The sequence below is a fragment of the Nasonia vitripennis genome, chromosome 1, assembly GCF_009193385.2.
Source record: "Nasonia vitripennis strain AsymCx chromosome 1, Nvit_psr_1.1, whole genome shotgun sequence".
NCBI classification, from domain to species: domain Eukaryota; kingdom Metazoa; phylum Arthropoda; class Insecta; order Hymenoptera; family Pteromalidae; genus Nasonia; species Nasonia vitripennis.
The window spans coordinates 25,262,664-25,286,554 of NC_045757.1; the positions used below are offsets into that span (position 1 = coordinate 25,262,664).

Here is a 23,891-nt window from a genome sequence, read left to right on the forward strand (position 1 = left end):
AACGCTACGAGGGGCACCGTTAACCTCGATTTTGAATACGCGGTCGGATTCGCGCGATAGCACCTTATGAGGGCCTGAGTACGGTCGCTCGAGAGATTTTTTTGCCATGTTCCGCAATTGAACATGGGTACAGGTGTGCAGATCTTTAAAATAAAAGATGCGTTTCTTGTAATGGTGTGCCACTGGTATCGAACGAATCAGACGCATGTGCTCACGGTATTCCTCTAAAAACATGTGAGGATCGGGTACTATGTCTTCCGGTATAAAGAATTCGCCCGGTAGACGTAGCGTGGTGCCGTACAAAAATTCAGCCGGAGAAGCTTCGGTATCTGATCTAACATGGCAACGCAAGCCTAACAGTACGGTGGACAGAGTCCGGACCCAATCGTCGTCCTTGTGACACATCAATGCAGCTTTTAACGTGCGATGCCACCGCTCAATCATGCCGTTAGCGGCAGGGTGATACGCAGTGGTGCGAATGCGCTCACACCCGATCAAAGACAACAAGGCTGTAAAGAGTCTTGACTCGAATTGAGCCCCTTGATCCGAGGTGATCACCTTGGGTGCGCCGAAGCGCGAGACCCAAGTGTCAAAAAATGCGCGAGCTACGGTCTGGGCTGAGGTTTCCTGAAGGGGAACCGCTTCAACCCATCTCGAAAAACGATCATCATTGTAAGCAGGTATTGATAACCGTCACGCACCGGTAAAGGCCCTACAATATCGATATGGACATGGTCGAAGCGACCATCCGGAGCTACGAAGTGCTCCGGAAAGGTTTTAACATGCCTGGAAATCTTGGATTGCTGGCAGGCAAGACAATTCTTGCACCATGTAGCGAAGTCGCGATGCATGTTTGGCCAAACATATCGTTGTCGAATGAGACGATCGGTGACCTTGGGACCAGGGTGAGCAGTGTTGTGAAAGAAGTCGAACACTGACCTGCGCAACGAATCAGGGATATACGGACGCAGGCTTTCGCCAGTCAACTCACAGTAAATGACTGTGTGCTCTGGACCAAGCTGAAGACGCTTAAGAGTAAGAGGGTAGTTCGGAGACTCACGAATCTCTTTAAGCTGCTCGTCCGCTTCCTGTTTGGCGGCTAGATCTGCCAGGTCAAACTCTAAGGGAAAGCGAATAGACTCTATTCTAGAAAGAGCATCGGCTACGACGTTGTCCGAACCTTTGACATGTTCGATTCGGGTAGTGAATTGAGAGATATATCCTAACTGACGCAAACGACGCGGAGGGGATTTCTCATTGTTTTGAATAAACGCATAGATGAGTGGCTTGTGATCCGTAAGAATGGCGAAGTCACGGCCCTCAAGTAAGTAAGAGAAATATTTCACCGACTCGAACATTGCAGTGAGTTCCCTGTCATAGGTGCTATACAACTGCTGGGCTGGGGAGAACTTTTGCGAAAAGAAGGCTGAAGGTTCCCAGCTGTTCGAGAGAGATTTTTGCTCTAAAACAGCACCCATCGCCACGTCGGACGCATCCGTTACAAGGCGGAGTTCTGCGCCGCAGCGAGGGTGGACGAGCAGAGAAGCATTGGCAAAATCTGCCTTGATTTGCTCGAAAGCTTTGCTAGTCTCTGCAGTCCATTCGATTGGACGTTTGTCGTTTTTGGGAGAGTCACGAAAGTACGCGTTCAGCGGAACCTGGGCCTCGGCAGCATGAGGGAGACTGCGGTGATAAAAGTTCACCATGCCGAGAAAGCGACGCAACTCCACTACAGTGCTGGGCTTGGGAAACTCTGTCACTGCTTTGACTTTCTCCTGAGTTGGAAGAATGCCTTGCGAGTTGATAGAGTACCCTAGGAAGACAAGTTCTTCTACCGCAAAGATACATTTGTCTACATTGATGCGCAAACAGAACTTGTTTAAACGCTCGAACACTAAACGCAAGTATTTGAAGTGCTCTTCTACGGACTCTGAGGCGATAAGAATATCGTCGATGTAAATGAAAACAAATTTTAAATCTCCCAACGCTCGATTGATGTACCTCTGAAACGTTTGGCTAGCGTTGCGCAATCCAAAGGTCATGTACATAAATTCAAATAAACCGAAGGGCGTGATTATCGCCGTTTTTTCAATGTCTTCGGGAGCAATGGGAATTTGGTTGAAAGCTCTTAAGAGATCTAAAGAAGAAAAGATCTTCTTACCATGCAGTTCACTGGTGCAGTCGTACAAGTGCGCTGTAGGGTACTTGTCGGGGACGGTTTGCGCATTTAAAGCACAGTACACGCCGCAAGGTCTATAGGAGCCGTCCTTTTTCAAGGCCATGTGCAGCTGACTAGCGTAAGGACCGCTGCCAGGTCTGCAAATACCGGCATCCTGCCAAGTTTTAAATTGGGCTTTAGCGGCTCTGAGCTTTTCGGGAGACAGTCTACGAGGACGCTCAGAGACAGGCGGGCCCGTGGTATAAATGTGATGAACGATGTCAGGCACAAAGAGAGGATCGTGCGGAACTGAGCCAGTTATTTTGGGGAACTCGGCTAACAGTTGGGCACATTTAGAGCTCGAAGCTACAGCATGGATTCCGATAAATGGAACCATTTTGATTATGCCTACGGACGACAGAGACGTGACCGAGTCTACGAGACGACGGTTGCGAATATCTACTGTTAAACCGTAATGGAATAAAATATCTGCCCCTATGATCGCGTGAGGCACAGACGCAACAACAAAATTCCACGCTATGGGACGCTTTAAGCCTAAATCTAATGATAAGAACGTTTCACCAAACGTGTCTATCGTTGTGTCATTGGCCGCATAAAGCTTGCGAGAAGAGGGTTTCGAAATGACCTTGGGACAAGCTGGAAGCACACAGATTTCTGCTCTACTATCAATCAGAAATCTGCGACCAGATCTTAGGTCTTTGAGAGTGAGACGTTTTGAATTGGAAGAACCATCCCCAAACGTCTCCGCAAGGGAAGGTTCATTTAGTTTTTTGAAGACCATTTAGAGTACTCCGAACACCACTTCCTGCAGGATGTGGGGTTGTTTGGGTATTTACGGTGTGCTAAGCAAAGTCCTGAAGGATCACGAGAGTTGGAGCGGCCTCTGGACCTGCCTCTGTTACCACCTTTGTTGGAATTGTAATTCGATTGAGCTTTGGAAGCCTGAACCGAGCTTTCAAGCTTGTCGATCCTCACTGTGACCGTGCTGAATAAGTCAGCTAAGCGTTTTAGTTCCGAAGAGATATTAGGCGAGTCAACCTCGTTAGTGACCGCTGCCAATCGAGCTTCTGACGGGGTGTTCTCAACTATTTTGTCAGCCAGGATGGCTAGCTGGTTGAGATCCTCAATACCTGAAGCGATCAAGATTGCCCTGTGATTGGAATGCAGCTGATCAAGAAATATTGATTTTAAGATGGCCTCGTCGCATCGAGAGCCTTCATCAAGGTGCCTCAGCCTACTCAAAGTTAAGGAGGGCTTCCCATCATTGAGCACCTGCCCTTTGAGGAGTTGGCGAAGCTTGCTCTCTGTAGAAGAGGCAAAAGACGCTATGAGCCTGCGTTTGATCTGGGTATAAATGTCTGTGGGCTGAGGTTCTAATGCCGCAATGTCAATGATGACTGCCATGGCCTCACGATCAAGAGATTGAATTACAAAATCCGCTTTGGTACCTTCAACCGTTATGTTGGAGTGGCGAAAAGAAGCATCAACCTGGGTGAACCACATATTTGGATCAGCTCTGATAAAGGGGGGCAATTTAGGAGTACGATATGCGTCGACACGCCCGGACCCTAAACGAGTTAATAACGCATTGGCCGCAGAAAGCTCGTTTTCTAAGCGCGTAGCGCGAGCTTCTGGAGTTTCGTCCGCCATGATCGCCTGCAACCTCACGCCGCAATGCGTGGTACAATCTACCCTGGTGCACGCTCGCAGGCGTGCCAGAATTAAAATGCTGACTTAAAAACTATGATTAGCCTAACCGCAACGATCAACGTGCGCAGACGAGATCGTGTGTAACTCAGGGGATTCTAAAATTCCAAAAAATAGCGCCGCGCAAAATTTGCTTCCAATTTGAAATGTCACGTACACGAAAAGAATTCCGCGGAAAGCGAGCGACGAGAGCGGGCAGAGCGAACAACGCACCTAACCGTTACAACCCGTGATGCGCGCGCGCCACAAGAAAACCGCGATTTAAAATCCAAGATGGCCGCCCGATTCTCGGAAGCGAGCCAAAATTCGATTCAAATTCTTGATACCGCGCTTACTAGCTACACTACAAATACCTCTGAGAACGCGGTGGACGATGCTGGACGAAGCTGGGTGATGGCTGGAACTGCTGCGCTGACCCGGAGATGATGTCTGGGTTGAATCGCTGCACGCCGTCGACGAATGCTGTCAGGGATGCCGCTGCGAGAGGCGGTCGCCTGAAGAGACTGACCGCGGCCAAAGTGCCGCTGATGATGTTGATGCTGCTGCTTGAAGCTGCAGGTGACGGCGGTCGCCTGAAAAGGCTGACCACGGCTGAGATGCCGCTGGACACTGCGATGACCAAGGCGGTCGCCTATGGAGGCTGACCGCGACGGGAGCGTCGTCGCCGAGAAGAACCGTTGACCTGGTGCACGGCGGTCGCCTAGTGGGCTGACCGCGGCTGGGAAGCCACGCGAAGTGATGAGCACGGCAGCAGGGCACGGCGGTCGCCTGAGCGGCTGACCGCGGCAAAAGGGCCGCCGGCGAAGATGACACAATTCGAAGAAGCGCTGCTCCTGGAGACGGCGAGGCGAGAGCACTCTCGCTCGCTTCTGAAGTCGGGGTCACCAATGTAAGATTGGACGTCAGAGAGGACGTCGTGGAGAGTCCTACTCTCTCTCGTGCTGAAGGTTAAGAGTTGAGGGACGAAGAATGTCCTCCCGCTTCTTCTGGATGAAATTTCTTTATTGTAGGTCTGGTTGGCACAAGCGCCTGAAACGTTCTGCCGCACGCATGCGGCTACATGCGCTCCTTCACTCTCCCTCTCTCTCGCTCAAACATGGCGGAGCTCCCCGCTCCTGACTAGCGGCGGAAGCTCCCTACAGGCCTCTTTCTTGCGAACTCGAACTTGCGCGCGTGAACGAGCAGTTAGTTAAACGACTTCGGCAGCGTTCATATCTGAATCGCGACTACAACCGAATTCTTAACGTTAACTTAACATTCAACGAAGATTTCCGATCCTCTGTCACAACGTTACATCAACGCCATTTTTGGCATTAACATCAACGCCTTTGTTGGCATTTAACATCAACTTAACGAACGATTTAAATTAGTGCGTTTTTTTCTGTATCTGTGCGTGCGAGTGCAATCAGTGCTTTGTGTGCGTGTTCGGCGTTTTTTCTCGTTTTATCTTTTATATATCATTTCGCTTTTTATTGTGTCAGTTTGCTTAAATATTAATAAATCAGGGTTTTTTTATGCCGAAAGGCCTTTTCCCGTAAACAAGTGTTTTCATTTTAAAACTTTTATCCAACAGTGTACAATCATAAGAATCTAAAGTCAAAGTATCCTAATTATTCAATTCAACAAAATTATCTCTTTTTTAATAATAACTAACCTGCCACCTAAGGCAAGTTAGATAGTCAACGTTTATTCATGGTGCCTCCTATGAGGTCTGTTCTCACAAACAATCGCGAGTGACGTCACACCCACACAAGGATTGAACTTTTGAACACTTGCACATGCCGCGGCAACAGCGACGGCGAGTGCGCCAAAACATCTAGCAAAATTCGACCGGCCTTTGTTTCGTCAATTGCGTCATTCAACTGCATCTTCATCATCGTGTCGTCGCTCCTACACAAGGAAGCCTCACCACCCAGTTGCCAGCCACGTCGAGGAACAAGGACATCGAAAAAAGCTAAGTATTCTTTGACAAATATAACGATTTCGAATTCTTGGTTTCGTTGTTATAGGCTAGCGCGGTGCGTCGATTTCGAGTATTGAGAGGAGAGCGAAACACGAGCGCGCAAGCACATAACGTTCCGCGCAGCCTCGTGTTATTGTAACTTTAGATCTAGCGAGATTTGAGTGTAAGGGTGTGGTGTTTTTTCGTTCGAACACATTGACTCGCATTTATTTCTCGTTATTTGAATCTCGTTATTGTTTCAAATCGTCATTATTAATTTTAAAATTCTTTCCTGTTCAACTGTTCAAAAATATATATTTTGCGTTTAACTTTACAATTTAAAGTAACATCAATTTTTAATTAAATAATTTGCAATTCATGTTCAATTAATATAATTATTTTATAGTAGAATTATTTTATTTAAATTAATTATAGTCTATCAAAATCTATAATTTTATTCTCATTTTTTAATAACAAATAATTTAATTTTTCTCATCTTTAAATTAATTTTACTCATTTTCTTCAAAATGGCTCTCACCGCAGAGCAAAAAACCCGTGTTGCGTATATTCTGCAGAAAGGAAAATCTCTCGAATCGCAAGTGGCGAAATTAGAAGGGTATCTGAAGGGTTCTGACCCTGATCCTGTCAACGCTAAAATGCGGTATAATAGTCTTGCGGCGTTGTACAAAGAATACCTCAAGTACAATGACGAATTAGTCCAATTAGATTCCGAAAATTCTCAATTGACAGATTTTCTAGAGGTCGAATCGCGCTACCTTGATGTTGCTAGTGCAGTTACTAGAATTGAACCTATTGAAATTGAACCTATTGCAAATTCGACATTAAATGCTAGGAACATCACAGTGACGCAACGTCAAGATTTGCCTCGACTTCCCGAAATTAAGCTACCCATGTTTAACGGCAAACGTGATGAATGGGCGACATACAAAAACAAATTCATTTCTCTTGTGCACAGCCGAACTGATCTCAGCGATGCTGTAAAATGAAGCCACTTATTCGCTTCTTTAACTGATAAGGCTCTAGAGACTATAGCCCATTATGATCCCAGCGAGAAAGATTACAAAGCCGCTTGGCAGGCTCTTCTCGAATTTTTCGATCAAAAACGTATAGTCGCTGTTCAACACTTAAATGCCATTCTTGATCTACCAAATCTTTCCAAGGCAACCACAGATGGTCTTGCATCTTTGCTTCATCAGACTCGTCAACATCTTAAAATTTTGGATCGCCTTGGTGTAAAGCCAAGTGACGAGCTTGTCGTTCGAATTGTAGAACGGTGTCTGCCTCCCGCAACATCGAACAGATGGCAAGACAAATTGGAAATGGACAAACTTCCAAAATTGGAGAATCTTTTCCAGCATATTCAAAGCACGATTTTTAAATTGCAATCAATAGATTCTGAATCTGACTCTCGCACAAATAATAAAACTAGGAAGCGAGCGGGAGAAACAGTTCCGCAATCTCAAACTAAAAACTCGAAAACAAACGCTCGATCTTTGGTAACGACTTCTACTTCTTCGTTCACGTCTTCTAATTCATCCACCTATCCCAAATGTCTTGAAGAGCATCGGTTGTTTAAATGTCCCGCATTTAACAAGCTTGCCATTCAAGAGAGATGGGATTTTGTTAAAACTAACAAGCTTTGTCGTAACTGTCTCTGGACTCATCAAATTCCTTGCAAGAGCGATAAACGTTGTAAGAAGTGTAATAAAAATCATCACACTTTACTCCATAATGAAAAGGGAGCAGGTGCTCAATCGTCGAAGAATCAGGAGACCAAACCCAAAGACGAAAGTTCTTCGTCCAGAGAGTCAACAGCGTGACTATCGCATTATTCATTCACTTCTGTAGCATTTCCTTCAGAGTCTCAATTGATGACTACTGCAATGGTTAAAATTCAGAACAAGCAAGGAAATTTAATCGTAGCACGTGCGTTATTAGATTCTTGTTCGACTGTTAATCTCATTACTGAAAAATTTGCAAAACTCTTAAATTTACCTAAACGCACATGTTCAGTAAATATTGGAGCAGTTAACAGTATGTGCACTGTTTCAAAATATCAAATTTAAGCTACTTTTCATTCAATGTATAATAATTCAAAACATCAATTAAATTTTTTAATTGTACCAAATTGCTAACGCCGTGCCTAACGATACATTTCCTCGTGAACATTTTGACATTCCCAAGCGTCTACAATTAGCTGATCCGCAGTTTCATTTACCTAAAACTGTCGATTTGTTATTAGCCTCTAACATCACTTTATCTCTTTTAGCTGTTGGTCAGATTAGACTTCGTCATAAGGAATCGGAAATCATTTTGCAAAAGACTAGTTTAGGATGGATCATAGCCGGGGGAGCTCAAACACTTACTCCTTCGAAAAAAGCTTCTTGTAATGTCGTTAAATTGGATAGACTTCTTGAACGGTTTTTTGCAATCGAGGACCTCGACCACGAGCCTGTGCGATCTAAAGACGATGTAGCTTGCGAAAAACATTACGTTGATCATACTCAGCGTGATGCAACTGGTAGGTACATCGTATGTCTTCCATTTAGGGATAGCAAATTCCTGCTAGGCGAATCTAGGGGAACAGCTTTGAAACGTTTTTATTCATTTGAAAGAAAAATTCAATCACAGCCAAAGTCAATGTTTGAATATAAAATGGTAATGGAAGAGTATATTTCGTTAGGTCATATGACGTTATGCGAGGACGACATCAATGGTGGTTATTATCTTCCTCATCACCCTGTCATAAAGACGTCTAGCGAAACCATCATAAACGAGCGAAGACATCATGAACGCATCATAAACACAAGAGTAGTTTATGATGCGTCAGCTAAAACGTCTACAGGCATTTCTCTCAATGACGTTCTTTTAGTTGGTCCCACTATTCAGAATACAATCTTCGAACAAATTCTTCGGTTTCGGATTCATCGTTATGTCATCACAGCGGACATTGAAAAAATGTATGTAAAGGCAAATCCTAGTTCATCCAGATGATAGGAAATTCCAAAAACCGCTGTGGTATCATGAGGCAAAATTAGGACATTCAAATTAAATACGGTTACTTTCGGTACCGCTTGTGCGCCATTTTTAGCGATTCGAACTCTTTATCAGCTTGCTCGCGACGAGGCAAAGGATTTCCCACGTGCCAGCAAACTTCTTTTACGTGATTTTTATGTTGATGACTTCATTTCTGGAGCTGACTCGATTGAGGAGATCCTTAGCATTCGTGATGAGATGATCGAGTTGTTAAACCGTGGTGGATTCGTTATTAGACAGTGGGCATCTAATCATACATCTGCTTTAAATAACATAGATAAAAAACTTTTCAATCTTGACTGCGTAACTAAAGAGAACCCTATTCAAAAAACGCTTGGAATTATTTGGGATTCCCGGCAAGACTTCTTCACCTACGGGGTGCAATCATTAGATCCTCATGCTATATCAACCAAAAGAATGCTCTTGTCCGAAATTTCAAAAATTTTCGATCCTCTTGGTCTCTTGGGACCAGTAATTCTCTACGCTTGAATGGCATTTCAATCCTCCCTTATCGCCACACTTCGGTGGCATTTGGGAAGCCGCAGTTAAAAGCTTTAAGCATCTTTTGAAACGTGTATTAAACGTTAGTACTCTTACTTATGAACAACTCAATACCTTTTTGATTGAAATTGAAGCAATTTTAAATTCACGACCTTTATATACTGTTTCTTAACATTCAACGAAGATTTCCGATCCTCTGTCATAACGTGACATCAATGCCATTTTTGGCATCAACATCAACGCCTTTGTTGGCATTTAACATCAACTTAACGAACGATTTAAATTAGTGCGTTTTTTTTCTGTATCTGTGCGTGCGAGTGCAATCAGTACTTTGTGTGCGTGTTCGGCGTTTTTTCTCGTTTTATCTTTTATATATCATTTCGCTTTTTATTGTGTCAGTTTGCTTAAATATTAATAAATCAGGGTTTTTTATGCCGAATGGCTTTTTCCTGTAAACAAGTGTTTTCATTTTTAAACTTTTATCCAACAGTGTAAAATCATAAGAATCTAAAGTCAAAGTATCCTAATTATTCAATTCAACAAAATTATCTCTTTTTTAATAATAACTAACCTGCCACTTAAGGCAAGATAGTCAACGTTTATTCAAAAGTAAGACAGAGACTTCTTAAAAAATTCGTCGCTTGGATGTGTAAAGTTCAGAGCGTTGCTGATGAGTCTTAAGCTTAAGAATCGAGCATCATTAGCCTTGTGGTCGAGCACTTGTCAACGTCTTCATGAAAATCAGCTGATCCGTGAACTTCAGCATTTATCTTCAACAATTCGTAAAATGCGTTGAACTTGTGAAAATGCAAGCCTTTGTTTGATTGGAATAGACCCCGCAACATTGGGTCCACCCTGCTATTATCTTTATCCAAGGCATATAGAGTATTTTCAACTGAGCTCAGCTCTGTTCTCCAAAAGCTTTTCGACGTATTTGACTTTACAGCATTCTTTTCTTCGGACGAATATATTTATAAAATCTTGAAACAATATAGTCGAGCCACCAGTTTACAAAACTTACTTTCAGAAACGAAGTCTGCCAAAGGCATGATTAATCTCTTCAAATTCAGCCATATACTTGTAACAATAGTCTTTTAATTGTTCTGCCCTTTCACACGTTCTTTTATTAAACTTCTTTGTTTGCCTAAGAACAAGAGGCAGTGCATCTGAGCTCAGAATTTTAAAAATATTCTTTTCTCTGTTGTAGCAATGACAAGAAGAAAAATCCTAAAAAAAAATACATGAATTAGTTTGGGAGAACATAATTTTTTCCAACACGTGTATTAAATAGGCTACTTAATTTATGCCTATAATATGGAAGAGAAAATTATGCATTTTAGCGTGTTTGTCAAAGGTGTTAATATTTCTAAAACAAAATGCATTCGTTTCTCTATGGGTGGAAAAAAGTGGAGAAAGAAGGATTGGCCTTTCTATAACATAGTGTTGTTTGATGAGCACGAGTGTGTTAGTCAACGGCATCTTTGGTTCACACTATCAATAAGGGCAAAAATAGAGATCCCTTTTTATGAATAAGAATCGGATGTGTGGATCATTTGTCTACCGGCTTGGTAATATCAGAACAATAATTTTTTTAAATCTAACTTCCAAAAAATAATAGTTGCTATTATAACAGATTTACAAAATTATGAAAACTTTTTATTCTACATATTCTTAAACCTATTCAACCTTTTGAAAGCCAATTCAGACTTGGGTAAGGTATCTTTTGCATTGGTCTACTACGCATCATGCTGAATACCTTACCCTTATTAGAAATAGCTTATATTTTTTCCATTGCTGCAAAATGTACTATTTTATGGTGATAATTCAAGAAAGAGCTTACCTCGAGGGACTTGGCATCCGAGTTTATTTCTATTGCTTCTAAAAAGTACTTCAGAGACTCCTCTAAGTTTCTATCCTTTTTGAAATAGACAAACGCTAATTCTAACAGAATTTTTTGTAAGGAATCCTTTGGCCAATTCTTGTACTTATCAAACATTTGTAGCAATTGATGCATGACATCAAAAAGCCTGTCGATTTTTAGTATAGCAATCATATAATTATATTCGGCCGGCAGATTTTCAAGTTTGGTTGTTTCTTTAAAAAATTGAGAAGCTTCCTACAAAAGTATGAGTAACAATTAAATGAAATATACAGGTATGTATTCATCTACTGGAAACAGTCAATGAAAGTTGAAAAGATTTATTTTTGGCTTGTATGGCCAATCTTATTGTACTAGTATGGTTGCATTTTTTTCGTTAGAATGTTATAGCTATAAAAAATATATCTGAAAAAAATACACGAAAACTTTTTAGTATCTTCGTAAATTTTTGCGTGAAGATTCATCGACATATATCGATCCGGTCGTATTATTATTATTAATTTTATTATTACAAATTTTGAGGCAAACTTACCCTGTATTGTTGCTGCTTAAAATGATACAGGCCTTGATAATGCAGGAACATACTTTTTTCACTGGAATTTTTTGCTGCCTTATCAAGACAAAATTTCGGCTTCTGAAAATCTCTCAAAGTCATGAAACCCAAGGCTATTCTTAGCAAAATTGCATCGCTCTGAGGATTATCACGTAAAACTCTTTCATACATTCTCCGAACTTTGTATGTATTGCTCTCCTCGCGATAAACTTGGGCAAGGAATACGTACCCCATAGACGGGATTTTTCATCATATTATAAGCTTTTTACATCGTGTCTTTCGCGTCGCAATAGCTTGCCCAAAATGAAATGCCAAAGATCGCAGTTGGGATTGTCTGAAATTGCATCGCGTATAAATTTGATGGCTTCCGTTGTTCCGTATCGTCGATTGTTTGACCAGACGATGCTTTTACAAGCTTTTATTGTGCTCGCCTGCTTCTTTTTAGATCAATTTATAGTTTTTGTTTCAGTAGCTAGCAATTGTTTCAGTTGATCTGTCTCCATATTGAGACGAAGGTAAACGTAACATTTGGTAGATTTCAAGATGAATATCACAGCTTCTATTGAAATTTCTTGATGCGCACTGAAATACAATAAAAATATAAGTATAATTATTATGTTCAACGATAATTCAACAATGAAAAGTGGAGTGGCCCAGTGGAAATGAAAAATATGCCAATTTGTGCCAAAACTGTGCCAGAGCTGTGCCAAAACCTGAACAATTTGGACATTTGACACACTTATGGCACAGTTTGGCACAGTTTGGCACAGTTTTGGCACAGCTGTGGCACAGTTTTGGCACAGTTTGGCATAATCAGATTTATTACAATTTTCTACTCAATTTTCGTGCATTATGGCACATTTTGGAATGATATTGGCACAGTTTGTCACGATATTGGCACCGTTTGGCACAAATCAATACCTTTTAGTATTCGGTATAACTTTTGTTTAAATAAAATTATTGGAAAATAAAAATTTTGGAGCACACAACCAGTTTTGGTGTTATCATCCGGATGGTAACACCTATTTAGGCCTTCATTATGTGAATTTTATGAATTTTAATAATTTGAAACAACTTCCCTAGTGAAAAAAAAGTTCTGTGCCAAACTATACCAAAACTGTTCCAAACTGTGCCATTGTGTGCCAATATTGTGTCAATCTGTTCCAATATTGTGCCAATCTGTACCAAACTGTGCCGGATAGTGCGATAAAATTTGCACACAATTCTATTAATTTTCAGTATGACAAATTGTCCCAAACTGTGCCAATATTGTGCGAAACTGTGCCATAAGTGTGTCGATGTTATCGGGGATGTTTAAAATGTTCATGTTTTGGCACAGTTGTGCTACAATTTTGACACAGATTGGCACAGTTTGGCATAGTTTTGGCACGGTTTTGGCATAGTTTGGCACAGAATTTTTTTTCACTAGGGTACCTGCACGAATCACTTTGCCTTTCTTTAATATCGTCCATTATGTTATCGCAATCGTTCAACTTATCAAATATACTTTTTGTGTCTGTGTCGTTGTGCACGTCTCTGTACACATTCACGATGTAACGTATGAAATTCATCAATGGGATGAATTCTTCATACTCGTTAGGACTGTATTCAATTTTCTTGTACATACATCACTTCACCCAATTCCCATGTAAAGGGGCATTCAAAATTTTTCATTTTCTTTTTATAGTACATTTGATTTTCTTCGGTAATCTTGTTTTGACGTTCAGTCACTTTACTTTTGATGTCGGACATTTTCTCAATCTTCAACTAAGAATTGTTTAAAAATTTGTTAATATTAAATAATTCGTTAAATGTGTCAGCTTACGTACATTTCAGTTATACAGAGTTACATGCGATAATAAATATATACAGTATCTTAACTTCTTTAATATTTATTATAATTCATACCTGATTTTCTTTTGTTATTCGTCGTATAATGTGCCAACGCACGCAAAATCCATTATTATTGGTTATGCGTAGCGTTGATCGCATACACAAAACTAAGCTTATAAAGTCTGTTTTTATTCTAAGTTAAAGTTATATATATATATATATATATATATATATATATATATATACAAATTTGGAAATAATACTGTTATTGGTACATATTTTTTCGTTGGATTATTTTAAAAATTGTTCTATAATAATGTACACCCCCCCCCCCCACACACACACACATATATATATATATATATACACACACGCACTAAACTCAACAGCCTTCACGTGAGTTTTTATGCAACTCTATTTTTATATACACATAGACTCACCTTTCAGCTTTTGCAGATATTTTAGCCGCAATGCACACTTGCTACTCTGTTTTTTTATTCAATTACTATTTTAGACTTATTGACTGACTGCTGTCACAAACTGCAATAAGTTCATCCATTTGGGATTCCCACACATTTTAAGTACAAAAACGAGAATTACAAGCAGCGCAACCTATTGATAATTTGGTAAGTACTAATTATTACTCGCTGTAGGCAATGCAGAGATAATACAAGTGTAGTATATGCAATCACATATTACGTTGGCAATGTGCTATCTTGGAAGTGCATTATTTAAAAAGACTAGGAATGAAGTGATGAATCTTGATTCTATCTCTGTCTAATAAAACTGGTAGAAAATCTACCATAAGTGTTGGGCGGCACACTAATGTCTGCTAATATTCTACAAGCATGTAACATGTTACTAAATCCCTCAAAACTATTTTTTAATAAATATATTAATAATGCTCAATGTCGTCATCATTGGTTTGAATAGTGAATTTGAAGAAAAGTTCAGTATAAGAGCTAGTGGGTTTGTCTATCATTACAATGCCATTTATTTGCATTCTAAAAAAGCTATACAACTGAAATTTTACACAGATACTTACTATGCTACCTAGAAAACATGTAACCTACATGATTATGATTTAACTGTTTTCATTCATATTTTCACATCGAGGCCCATATGAATTTTTTAATTTAGCGTATCAAATTTTCCTTGTAAACAGTTACACAGAAACTACCATCTCTAGCACATTTCTGGTTTCCAGTGTATTTTTACATGAAGAAAGTGATAAGTATTTTAGCTTTTTTGTCAAGGCATTAATTAGAATTTTTACTTTTAACAGTTGTGAGAGATTTTGAGACCGATACCTGTTTCTCCATTTTTGCATTTTTTCTCATTCGAAAACTAACTAGTCTAGAAAGCTCATATTTTGCATATAGATTTCTTTTGTGATTGTGGAAAGATATTTAAAGTTGAATCAACGTTAACTGAAATACTTTTGTGTTCGACTACAACACCCATGATAATTATTATTTAGTCGTATAGCATGAGTTCGCATTCACATCAGTGTCGGAGTCGAAATCGAAGTTTTTCAGTTAAGGTCGATTCAACTTTAAATAACTTTTCACAATCACAAAAGAAATCTATATGCAAAATATGAGCTTTCTAGACTAGTTAGTTTTCGAATGAGAAAAAATGGAAAAACAGGTATCGGTCTCAAAATCTCTCACAACTATTAAAAGTCAAAATTCTAATTACCTAATACCTTGACAAAAGAGCCAAAACATTTATCACTTTTTCCATGTAAAAATATGCTAGACACCAGAAATACAATGTGCTAGAGATAGTAGTTTCCGCGTAACTGGCTATAAGTAAAATTTGACCTGCTCAATTAAAAAATTCTCATGAGTCTGGATGTGAAAATATGAACGAAAACAGTTAAATCAGAATCATCTAAGTTACATATTTCTACGTAGCATAGGAAATGACAGTGTCATATTTTAGTTGTCTAATAGCTTTTTTACAATTCAAAGAGCATTGTATAATGATAGATTTAAACTTACTGACTCGGATACTGAACTTTTCTTTAAATTCACCTCTCAAACCTCACCGTGGGCGACTTTCGGCACAGAGACACAGTATATCTTCAAACTCTTTATTCTTTTAATTGAACTTCTCACTGACATTTCAAAGAAAAAAAACTAAATAATATTCAAACACTTTATGACTACTTCAAATAGGGTTAGGGTGCCAATTTTCAATACACATGTTGTAATACTACACACTCTTGGTAATGATTAATTTTTCCTAAAATTTCTTGCTAGTTATATTACATATATTTTATCTGTTATCAATTTAACATTTCATTTTAAACACCTCAAACATTTCTACCAGGGTTATGAGTTATGACTGTTTTGAGGGTTATGAATTTAAAGCGCGGTTCTGATCTCGTTGCCTAGGCAACCAACCAGCAACCAATCAGAATAACGTATTAAATGCTTCACAACAAAGGCCATCATTTTTTTAAGAGAGGAAAGAAAAAAATTCGCGTCTTTTTTATCTAATCATGAAGATCAACTAATCGCGGTGTACATGTTACAATTCGTTATTACAAGTTATGAGAGCGCATTTTATTGAAAGTTAAATTTCTCAATTTCGAAGTTCAGATAGAAAATTTTGAAATTTTCGGTAGTTTGAAGGATGTTGCAATTTTATTAGTTGCGCCTTTATAATATTTATTATCTTTGAAAAATACAAGACATCTTTTCTTACAACTTACAATTATCGATCTCTTGATCTCTATCCCTACGATGTCTTTATTTTTTACACATAATAATCTTATATAAGGAGTGGTAATAGAGATCAGCGGATGGTGGACACAGAAAGCAACATACTATGGTATGAACCATTTTTTAAACGTCCTTTACAAATAATCTATTGGTTTGTGTTAAATGAAGTATTTCTTTCATATTTTTACGATACATCTTATTTATATTTACTACAATTTCTTGTTTGTTTTCTACAGAAGAGATATAAAAACAGTGATGTATGACAAAGCTGTTTTCATTATCTGGAACACCATAAATTGATAATATAAAATTAACTATACACACAGTATATATAAAATTAATTATTAATGTATAAATATGTACATGTCTAATGCTACAAATTTAATTAATAAGAACAAGAATATTTATGACAAGTTTGAAGAATAATTATAAAACGAGTCTGCCTAGCATAAGCCACCTACTGCGTACTATTTTTTACGCCTTAAAAGACAATTTTTTTTTTGTTCTTCTGTAGATTGCTATTTATCCTTCTTCGAAAAAGTGATATCTAAAATTTAAGAACAGTCATACTTTTTAGCTCTTTATTGATCTGATGAACTGAAATTTCATGTGTCATACGCGATTTCTTGACACCTGTATGATCGAGGACGATCGAGCGCCTTGCCAAACTAAATAATTAATATTTGTATATTTAAAATTATAACTATTAGCATTGTATATAGAACACTACGTACTTTTATTTACAATAGTACATTATGCAACAAGGGAGTAAAGTCGTTGATTACTCCCGCGGGTGAGAGTTTATCACCCAAGGGAATAATCGACCTTACTCTCGTTTTGCATATAGTGCTTTATTCACGACTGAACTGTGTTGTAGTCACTTTATTTCTTGAAAAGTGGGACCTATACTCATCTATCGGCCTTTTAATGAAAATGTACGTTTCTTATTATTTTCTATTTATTCTATTATACTTAATTCATATATAATAAAACAAAATAACAATCATTATGATAATTTATACAAAATAAATAAATTTGTCCACTTTTTAACATTTTTTCAAAATTTTCAAATTTTCAAAAATTTCCAAAATTTTGCGGGAATAAAGAGTTTATTTCCCGCAAATTTACTTTATTCCCGCATTTTGCGGGAGTGAATAAAATCTTTTACCACCATGTTTCTAACTCAAGATATCATTATTTATATTCGTATGCATTATAGATGCTGGTCTTATAACAGACAGACGAAAATCGCGCGATCAGATGTAATAAAAACTTCATTAAACACGTAGCAATGAACATATCACGAAATTAATCAAGTAGAGATTTTTTTACTCACAATGCTGCACGTTTTAAAACTCATTTCGAATATACTAGCTTTTATAAATATGTGATCAGCACTTCGCAGAAACATAAATTTCATTAATTTTTGAGTTCGTAATGGAAAAGAGTACCAATTAGTAAGATATCTGAAAATTAATAGTTAGTTTGTAATAAAATAATGTGCGGTTTAATTACAGGAAGGGCGATCGATCTAGATAAATAAATTACAGACTATTGTTATATAAAATATCATAATAAATGCAAAGTTATTAGCGATATTCTAAAAAACATACATAGTAGTAAAAATTTCATCGTTAATTTCAATTATTTTTTGTCCTGGCCAGTTAAAATAAAATATGTACACTATGACAGCAGCCAAACATGGGACTAGTCTCAATAAAATAAAAAAGTCGTCTTTATTAAGAATTATCTGTAATACAGTGACCAAAAGTATTAGCTGGTTATTATAGTGCATAAACAATATCGTATACTTACATCGATTGTAAAAATACTCAAACCAGATAAAACCAATGAATATAAAAAACAATGGTACGTGTCATACGTACTGTCGATAAATTGAATGAATCTATAAATTTGGAATTAATATTTTTATTGGCATATATTTTTTCGTTGGATTATTTAAAAAATTGGTCTTTAACACATATACTAAACTCAAGAGCCTTCACGTGAATTTTTATGCAACTCTTTACATTGTTATGTATAATCATATCATCTTTGCGACTACATTTCGACCAATCGAAAATTTTATATAATTGATTCAATTGATACCTAAAAAGTTAAAGCAAACTTAAAATCGTAAAATAAATTACAAATTTTTCTTGCTTTTTTTAGTAGAAATGTGCTACTGTCCCTTTACATTTCTAATGCTTAAAAAGGGCTTTATTATGCCTTACATTAGTTAACAGAAGCACATTTAATTTTATAGCTCGGCTGAATAAGATGTTTTTAATACTTGTATCTGTATTAAACATCTGTAGTGCCTGCCTCGACTCCAAACACTATTATTATTATTATTATTATTATTATTATTATTTTATTCGGGGCATTTCAACATTAAATGCATAAATAGTAGGTGTATTGCCTATAAAAGGTTTATAAAGTTATGTACATTAAACCAAGTGCGGAGAAAACGCGATGTTATACGGTTTCAAAAAGACCCATTTAATATAGTGCACAACATATTTGACGATGAAAGTTGCATACCTAAAATATATTTAACACTTTGCAACATGGCGTTATTAGCGCCAGAACTATGCGAGCAAATACACTTATAAGCATACTTACTTCAAAACTTTTAACAATCCAATAGTATGTTGCACGATCAAAACAAATGTTGAATCAAATGTAGTAAAAAGAAATGTTGCAACCACTGCGCAAATATATACATGGCTAAATATATAATAAAAGTTTTTATCTTCATCAACGAAGTACTCAACATAGATACAGAGCGATTTCTTATATGTTGTATTCAAAATTTTATTTATAATCATTGGACCTAATGCAGATGTCCATGTCAAAATGAAGACGGTAAGATGACAATAAACTATAAAAGTTATTATGATTATTTACAAAGATTAGCTACTCTTACAGACTATTCATAAAACATGTTGTACCAAAGTAAAAAATGCTCAGTTTACGACCAATATTACAAAAACGTTGAAGAACCGCACGTTCCCCTGAATCGTTTATTTCTTCCCAATCCCTCGTGATCTCTTCATAAATATATCGCATCTGTTGCACAATAATTTTATTATGTCATAATATATGTATAGTTGTTTCTTATTTTTTATTATATTATAATAAATCGATTCTGTTACAATGCCGCTACCCTAAGCGGGTCTTGGGCGTTGTCGTCCAGATCGGACGGGTGGGTGCCTATCACCACTACATAGCGCGTCCTTAGGTTGCGAATAGAGGAACAGCCCCTGAGAAAGAGGTTAGCTGCGAATAAATTGAATAAGCAGCCGCGGAAAGCCGATAGGAACAGGCGTGGGTGCGATGAGCCTACACTGTCGAACGCATTCATCTAGAAACACTACGCAAGCACCACAACAACAAAAACACTTCACATTATCTCTTATCTCTCAATCTATCTCTTTCATCACACATTACAAAAATGGGTAAAAATCCTGCTGCCGAGGAGGATGCGGGAGCGATGACAACTGCCCCGAAAGGGGATGTGTAGAATGATTCGTCACCTGGTCTTACGCGGTAACGATGCCAGCGAAGGCGCGCTGCCTTGCAGGGGGGGCGTTAGGATGCGAGAATGAAACCGTAGTGTGTCTGACGACGAATTGACACTGTCCTCGTCAAAGTCGGAAAGCTCTCATACTTAGTTCTAGAGAGGTATGGGGGTTATCACCTCTAGAACGGTGGACTCACCTGCGATCGGAACAGGATCCGAAGCGCGCGGGTTTAACATAACATCATGGCTCAAAAAAATCAAATCCGAACCAAAAAGGACTTAAGGGTCGGAACTTGGAATGTTCGCAGTCTATACAGAGCAGGTGCGTTTAAAGAACTCGTAAAGGAAGCTGATAGGTACAATCTAGATTTGGTAGCAATACAGGAATCGCGGTGGCCAGATGGATTATCAGTGCGGATTTCGGCGCAACAGATCGACGAGCGATCAAATGTTTACCATAAGACAGTTGTTAGAGAAAAAGTGGGAATTTTGCGAAACCATACACCAACTATTTATAGATTTTAAAAAAGCGTACGACTCTATTAAGCGAAGCAAAATGTATCAAATTCTAGTACTTCTCGGTGTACCGAAAAAACTCGTGAGATTAATTCAAATATGTCTGAACGGAAGCACGGGAAAGGTCCGAGTAGGCGGTAATGTATCAGAACCCTTCATGATACGCGATGGTTTAAAACAAGGGGATGGGCTCTCTACGGTGCTGTTCAACTTAACGTTAGAGTATGCCGTTAGAAAAATGCAGGTTAGCCAGATGGGCGTAACGCTTAATGGAACAACGCAGATACTAGGCTACGCAGATGATTTGGATATACTGGGGGATTGTAGGGAAACGGTAGCAAGAAACGCGGAAATCCTCATAAAAGCGGTGGAGTATACAGGGTTATAGAAGTGAGTGAATCAAAAACAAAGTACATGATTGTGGATAAGCTAGGCATCTGCAGAGGGGAGGAAGATCTCAGAGTTGGGAATTTTACTTTTGAAAAGGTTAGCGAATTCAGGTATCTGGGTACGACCATAAATGATAGAAACGAGATTAATGTCGAAATAAATAAGAGACTCCATTCGGGTAATGCTTGCTTCTACGCCGTGAGTAATTTACTTAAGTCGAGGCTGTTGTCTAAAAACGTTAAAATAAGAATATACAGGACAATAATACTGCCGGTGGTTCTGTACGGGTGCGAAACGTGGGCTCTCACTAAGCAGGCGGACAACCGTTTTAGGGTATTTGAAAATAAAGTCTTGCGAAAAATATACGGGCCGAAGAAAGATGAGGAAACCGGGGAATGGAGGAGACTACACAATGATGAGTTACACAATCTGTACGCGTCACCAAATATTAACAGAATAATAAAATCGCGCAGATTGGGATGGGCAGGGCACGTAGCGAGAATGGGAGACGACCGTACGGCAGCGCGTGTCATGAAGGGCAGGCCGATGGTAACGCGACCTCTAGGTAGACCTAGACGTAGATGGGAGGACAACGTAAAAGCGGATCTAGTAGAAATAGGACGGGTGGGTGTCGATCGGAGAGGTGCATCTTGGGTGGGGTTGACACAAGATAGGGCAGCGTGGAAGGCTTGCGTAAATGAGGCGATGAACTTTCGAGTTCCAAATGCCATGTAAAAAAAAAAATAATAATAAATCGTTTAATTATATATGATTCAGATTTTTATTTGTTTATAATTAGTTTTATTATGAGAGGATGTCCAACCACCAGAAAATAAAGTTAACTGAAGATTTAAGAATAAAGATTCATACGTCGTAATAATATAAATAGAAATAAAACGAATCACTACTATACGTCTGTGCCATGAATCTTTTATATTTTGATTAGTAACTTTCCAATCACTTATGTTTCCTGGTAGAAATATCACCATAAACTGACCAATTCTACTGCATATACACCAGTAATTTATCAGGTCATAATCAATTCCTATCAGGTTTATGTTATATTATACTAAAAATAATTAATTATTTTACTGAAAAAAGAATAGCAGGCAGTAAACCATGCTTGGCTGAAATACATCTGCTTAATAGGCCAAACAAACAAAAAACTCCGAAATTGTTCATATGTGTCACAAAAATTAATAATTTGCTAGTGAACCTTCTGTCATTTTGTACGTTGTAAACATCAGGCAAAATGATTCAATTACATTTGCAGCTTTGTATTTTTTACGGCCGGTCTGAAAACGCCGCTGTAGTGCCGTTCACAAAGTTAAGCAAAGCGCGAAAATCGTGTATACAAAAATTATTGTATCTATTCCAGTAGTTGCAATACAGCTATTTTAAGCGAAAAATGTCGTTTATTCCATAAAGTTTATAAATCTATAAGGTAAATTACTGCTGATTTCAAAACATTGAAAAATGTACAATCACATTCCATCTTAATTTACCTCTTTATATCTCTTATAAAAACTATCGATAAAATATAAAACGTGGAAATGCAATGTCATCTAGCTATACATTTACCTTTGATTCCTGCACTACCAGCATGGCCAATCTTGCTAGTATAGCTGCGTACACAATAATGCTAGACACGCATTCGATAATAATAGCTAAGTTCACGATTTCGACATACCACTCCTGATAAGCCTTTATTACCTGCAATAATAAGCATTCAATAGTTAATTGAATGAAAAATTAAGTTTTTTGGCAATCCAGTTTTGTAAAATCCTGTTGCACGTAAAATGTTATGTAAATTATTTATTGAGTACAAAAAACACTGATATTAAATACAGTATTTAAGTTATTTTTATTGTTAGTATGTACAAATCGAACGTATAAATTCTTTTATAGCACAGTGTGGCTAAAATCCGCTGTTAAGTCACGAATAGGCGAGACTTGCGGATTTTAGCAGTCTGTGTATTAAAATTTTATACGATACTCTTGACTTAAATGGTTCAGTTTTACACGGCGCTTAGCGCCCTCGCTACGCTCGGGTGCTAACTGCGCCGTGTCAAAAAGAACCATTTAAGTCACACGTATCGTAATGTACTATTTAATTAACCTAAATATATTATCAAATCTGATGAAAAGAAATAGAGATCTGCAGTACAGGAAGCAGGCCAATCGCATACTTTAGCGTACCTGTAACACGCGGCAAGAAGTCCAAGCATATATATATATATATATATATATATATATATATATATATATATATATATATATATATATATATATATATATATATATATATATATATATATATATATATATATAAATATATATATATATATACACACACACACACACACACACACACACACACACCCTCTTGATCCAGCTAAGCAAGTGTACTTTAATTTTTCAAGCAAAGCATGAGAGTGAAGAAAAATTACATCCATGTGCAAACGCGCACAGGTTGTCTGTTGCAGTGCGTATGTGCCTCCCTAGATCGCATTAACCGCAAGTAATCGATCATATAGTTGTCCATTTCAATCTTGAAAACATATACATAAATAACAATGTTTAAAAACTATTAGATACCTGCGGCACCATTATCGAGCATATGGACACGATAATGAAAATTCTCATAGCTCTTTTTACCCATGTACTTTGGTAAGGCCAAAATCCTATTATTTTTAACAATTTTTTGTTAAATATGCAGTATTTATTACTGAAAATATCTTCCTCCTTTAGTTCTGATTTTTTCTTAATTTCTATATTAAACTCCATGTTATTTTCTTGAACTGAAAACAGTGACTGAAAATGCAGAAAAAAAGTCTTTCACAGTTTAGTAGCATTCTATGAATGTAAAATTATTTAAATTGCTGCGATGGTGATTGGTCTTTGCGAAGAGTTTGCACTGCAATTGAATAAAACGTTATTCTTAAATAATAAATGAAAATTTTCTTTTCAGTCGTGCAGGCCTCATTCGCGTTTTCAGTTATAATAGAAGCATAAGTTCGAAAAATATTATAAAGCTGAAAGCGAGGCAAGCCGAGGGACAATGATTTTTTAATGA

The 23,891-nt window shown here is 37.9% G+C and overlaps 2 protein-coding genes across 2 annotated transcripts; both read right to left on the reverse strand.

The window, feature by feature from the left end:
• Positions 1-9,936: 9,936 nt before the first annotated feature.
• On the reverse strand, positions 9,937-14,454 carry LOC103316018. The gene is made up of 4 exons (XM_008207469.4): positions 14,092-14,454; positions 11,798-12,400; positions 11,227-11,502; positions 9,937-10,613 (listed from the first exon to the last, which is right to left on the reverse strand). Exons 2-4 carry the CDS (start codon positions 12,050-12,052, stop codon positions 10,410-10,412), a joined length of 735 nt encoding a protein of 244 aa, XP_008205691.1. The 5' UTR covers positions 12,053-12,400; positions 14,092-14,454; the 3' UTR covers positions 9,937-10,409.
• A 1,668-nt stretch (positions 14,455-16,122) lies between these two features.
• LOC107981895 lies at positions 16,123-23,624 on the reverse strand. Its single transcript, XM_031921046.2, has 9 exons — positions 23,414-23,624; positions 22,397-22,528; positions 19,338-19,455; positions 19,009-19,267; positions 18,376-18,492; positions 18,199-18,289; positions 17,997-18,133; positions 17,720-17,849; positions 16,123-16,664 (listed from the first exon to the last, which is right to left on the reverse strand). The coding sequence occupies exons 1-9, from the start codon at positions 23,600-23,602 to the stop codon at positions 16,614-16,616; spliced, it is 1,224 nt and encodes a 407-aa protein (XP_031776906.1). The 5' UTR covers positions 23,603-23,624; the 3' UTR covers positions 16,123-16,613.
• Positions 23,625-23,891: the final 267 nt, after the last annotated feature.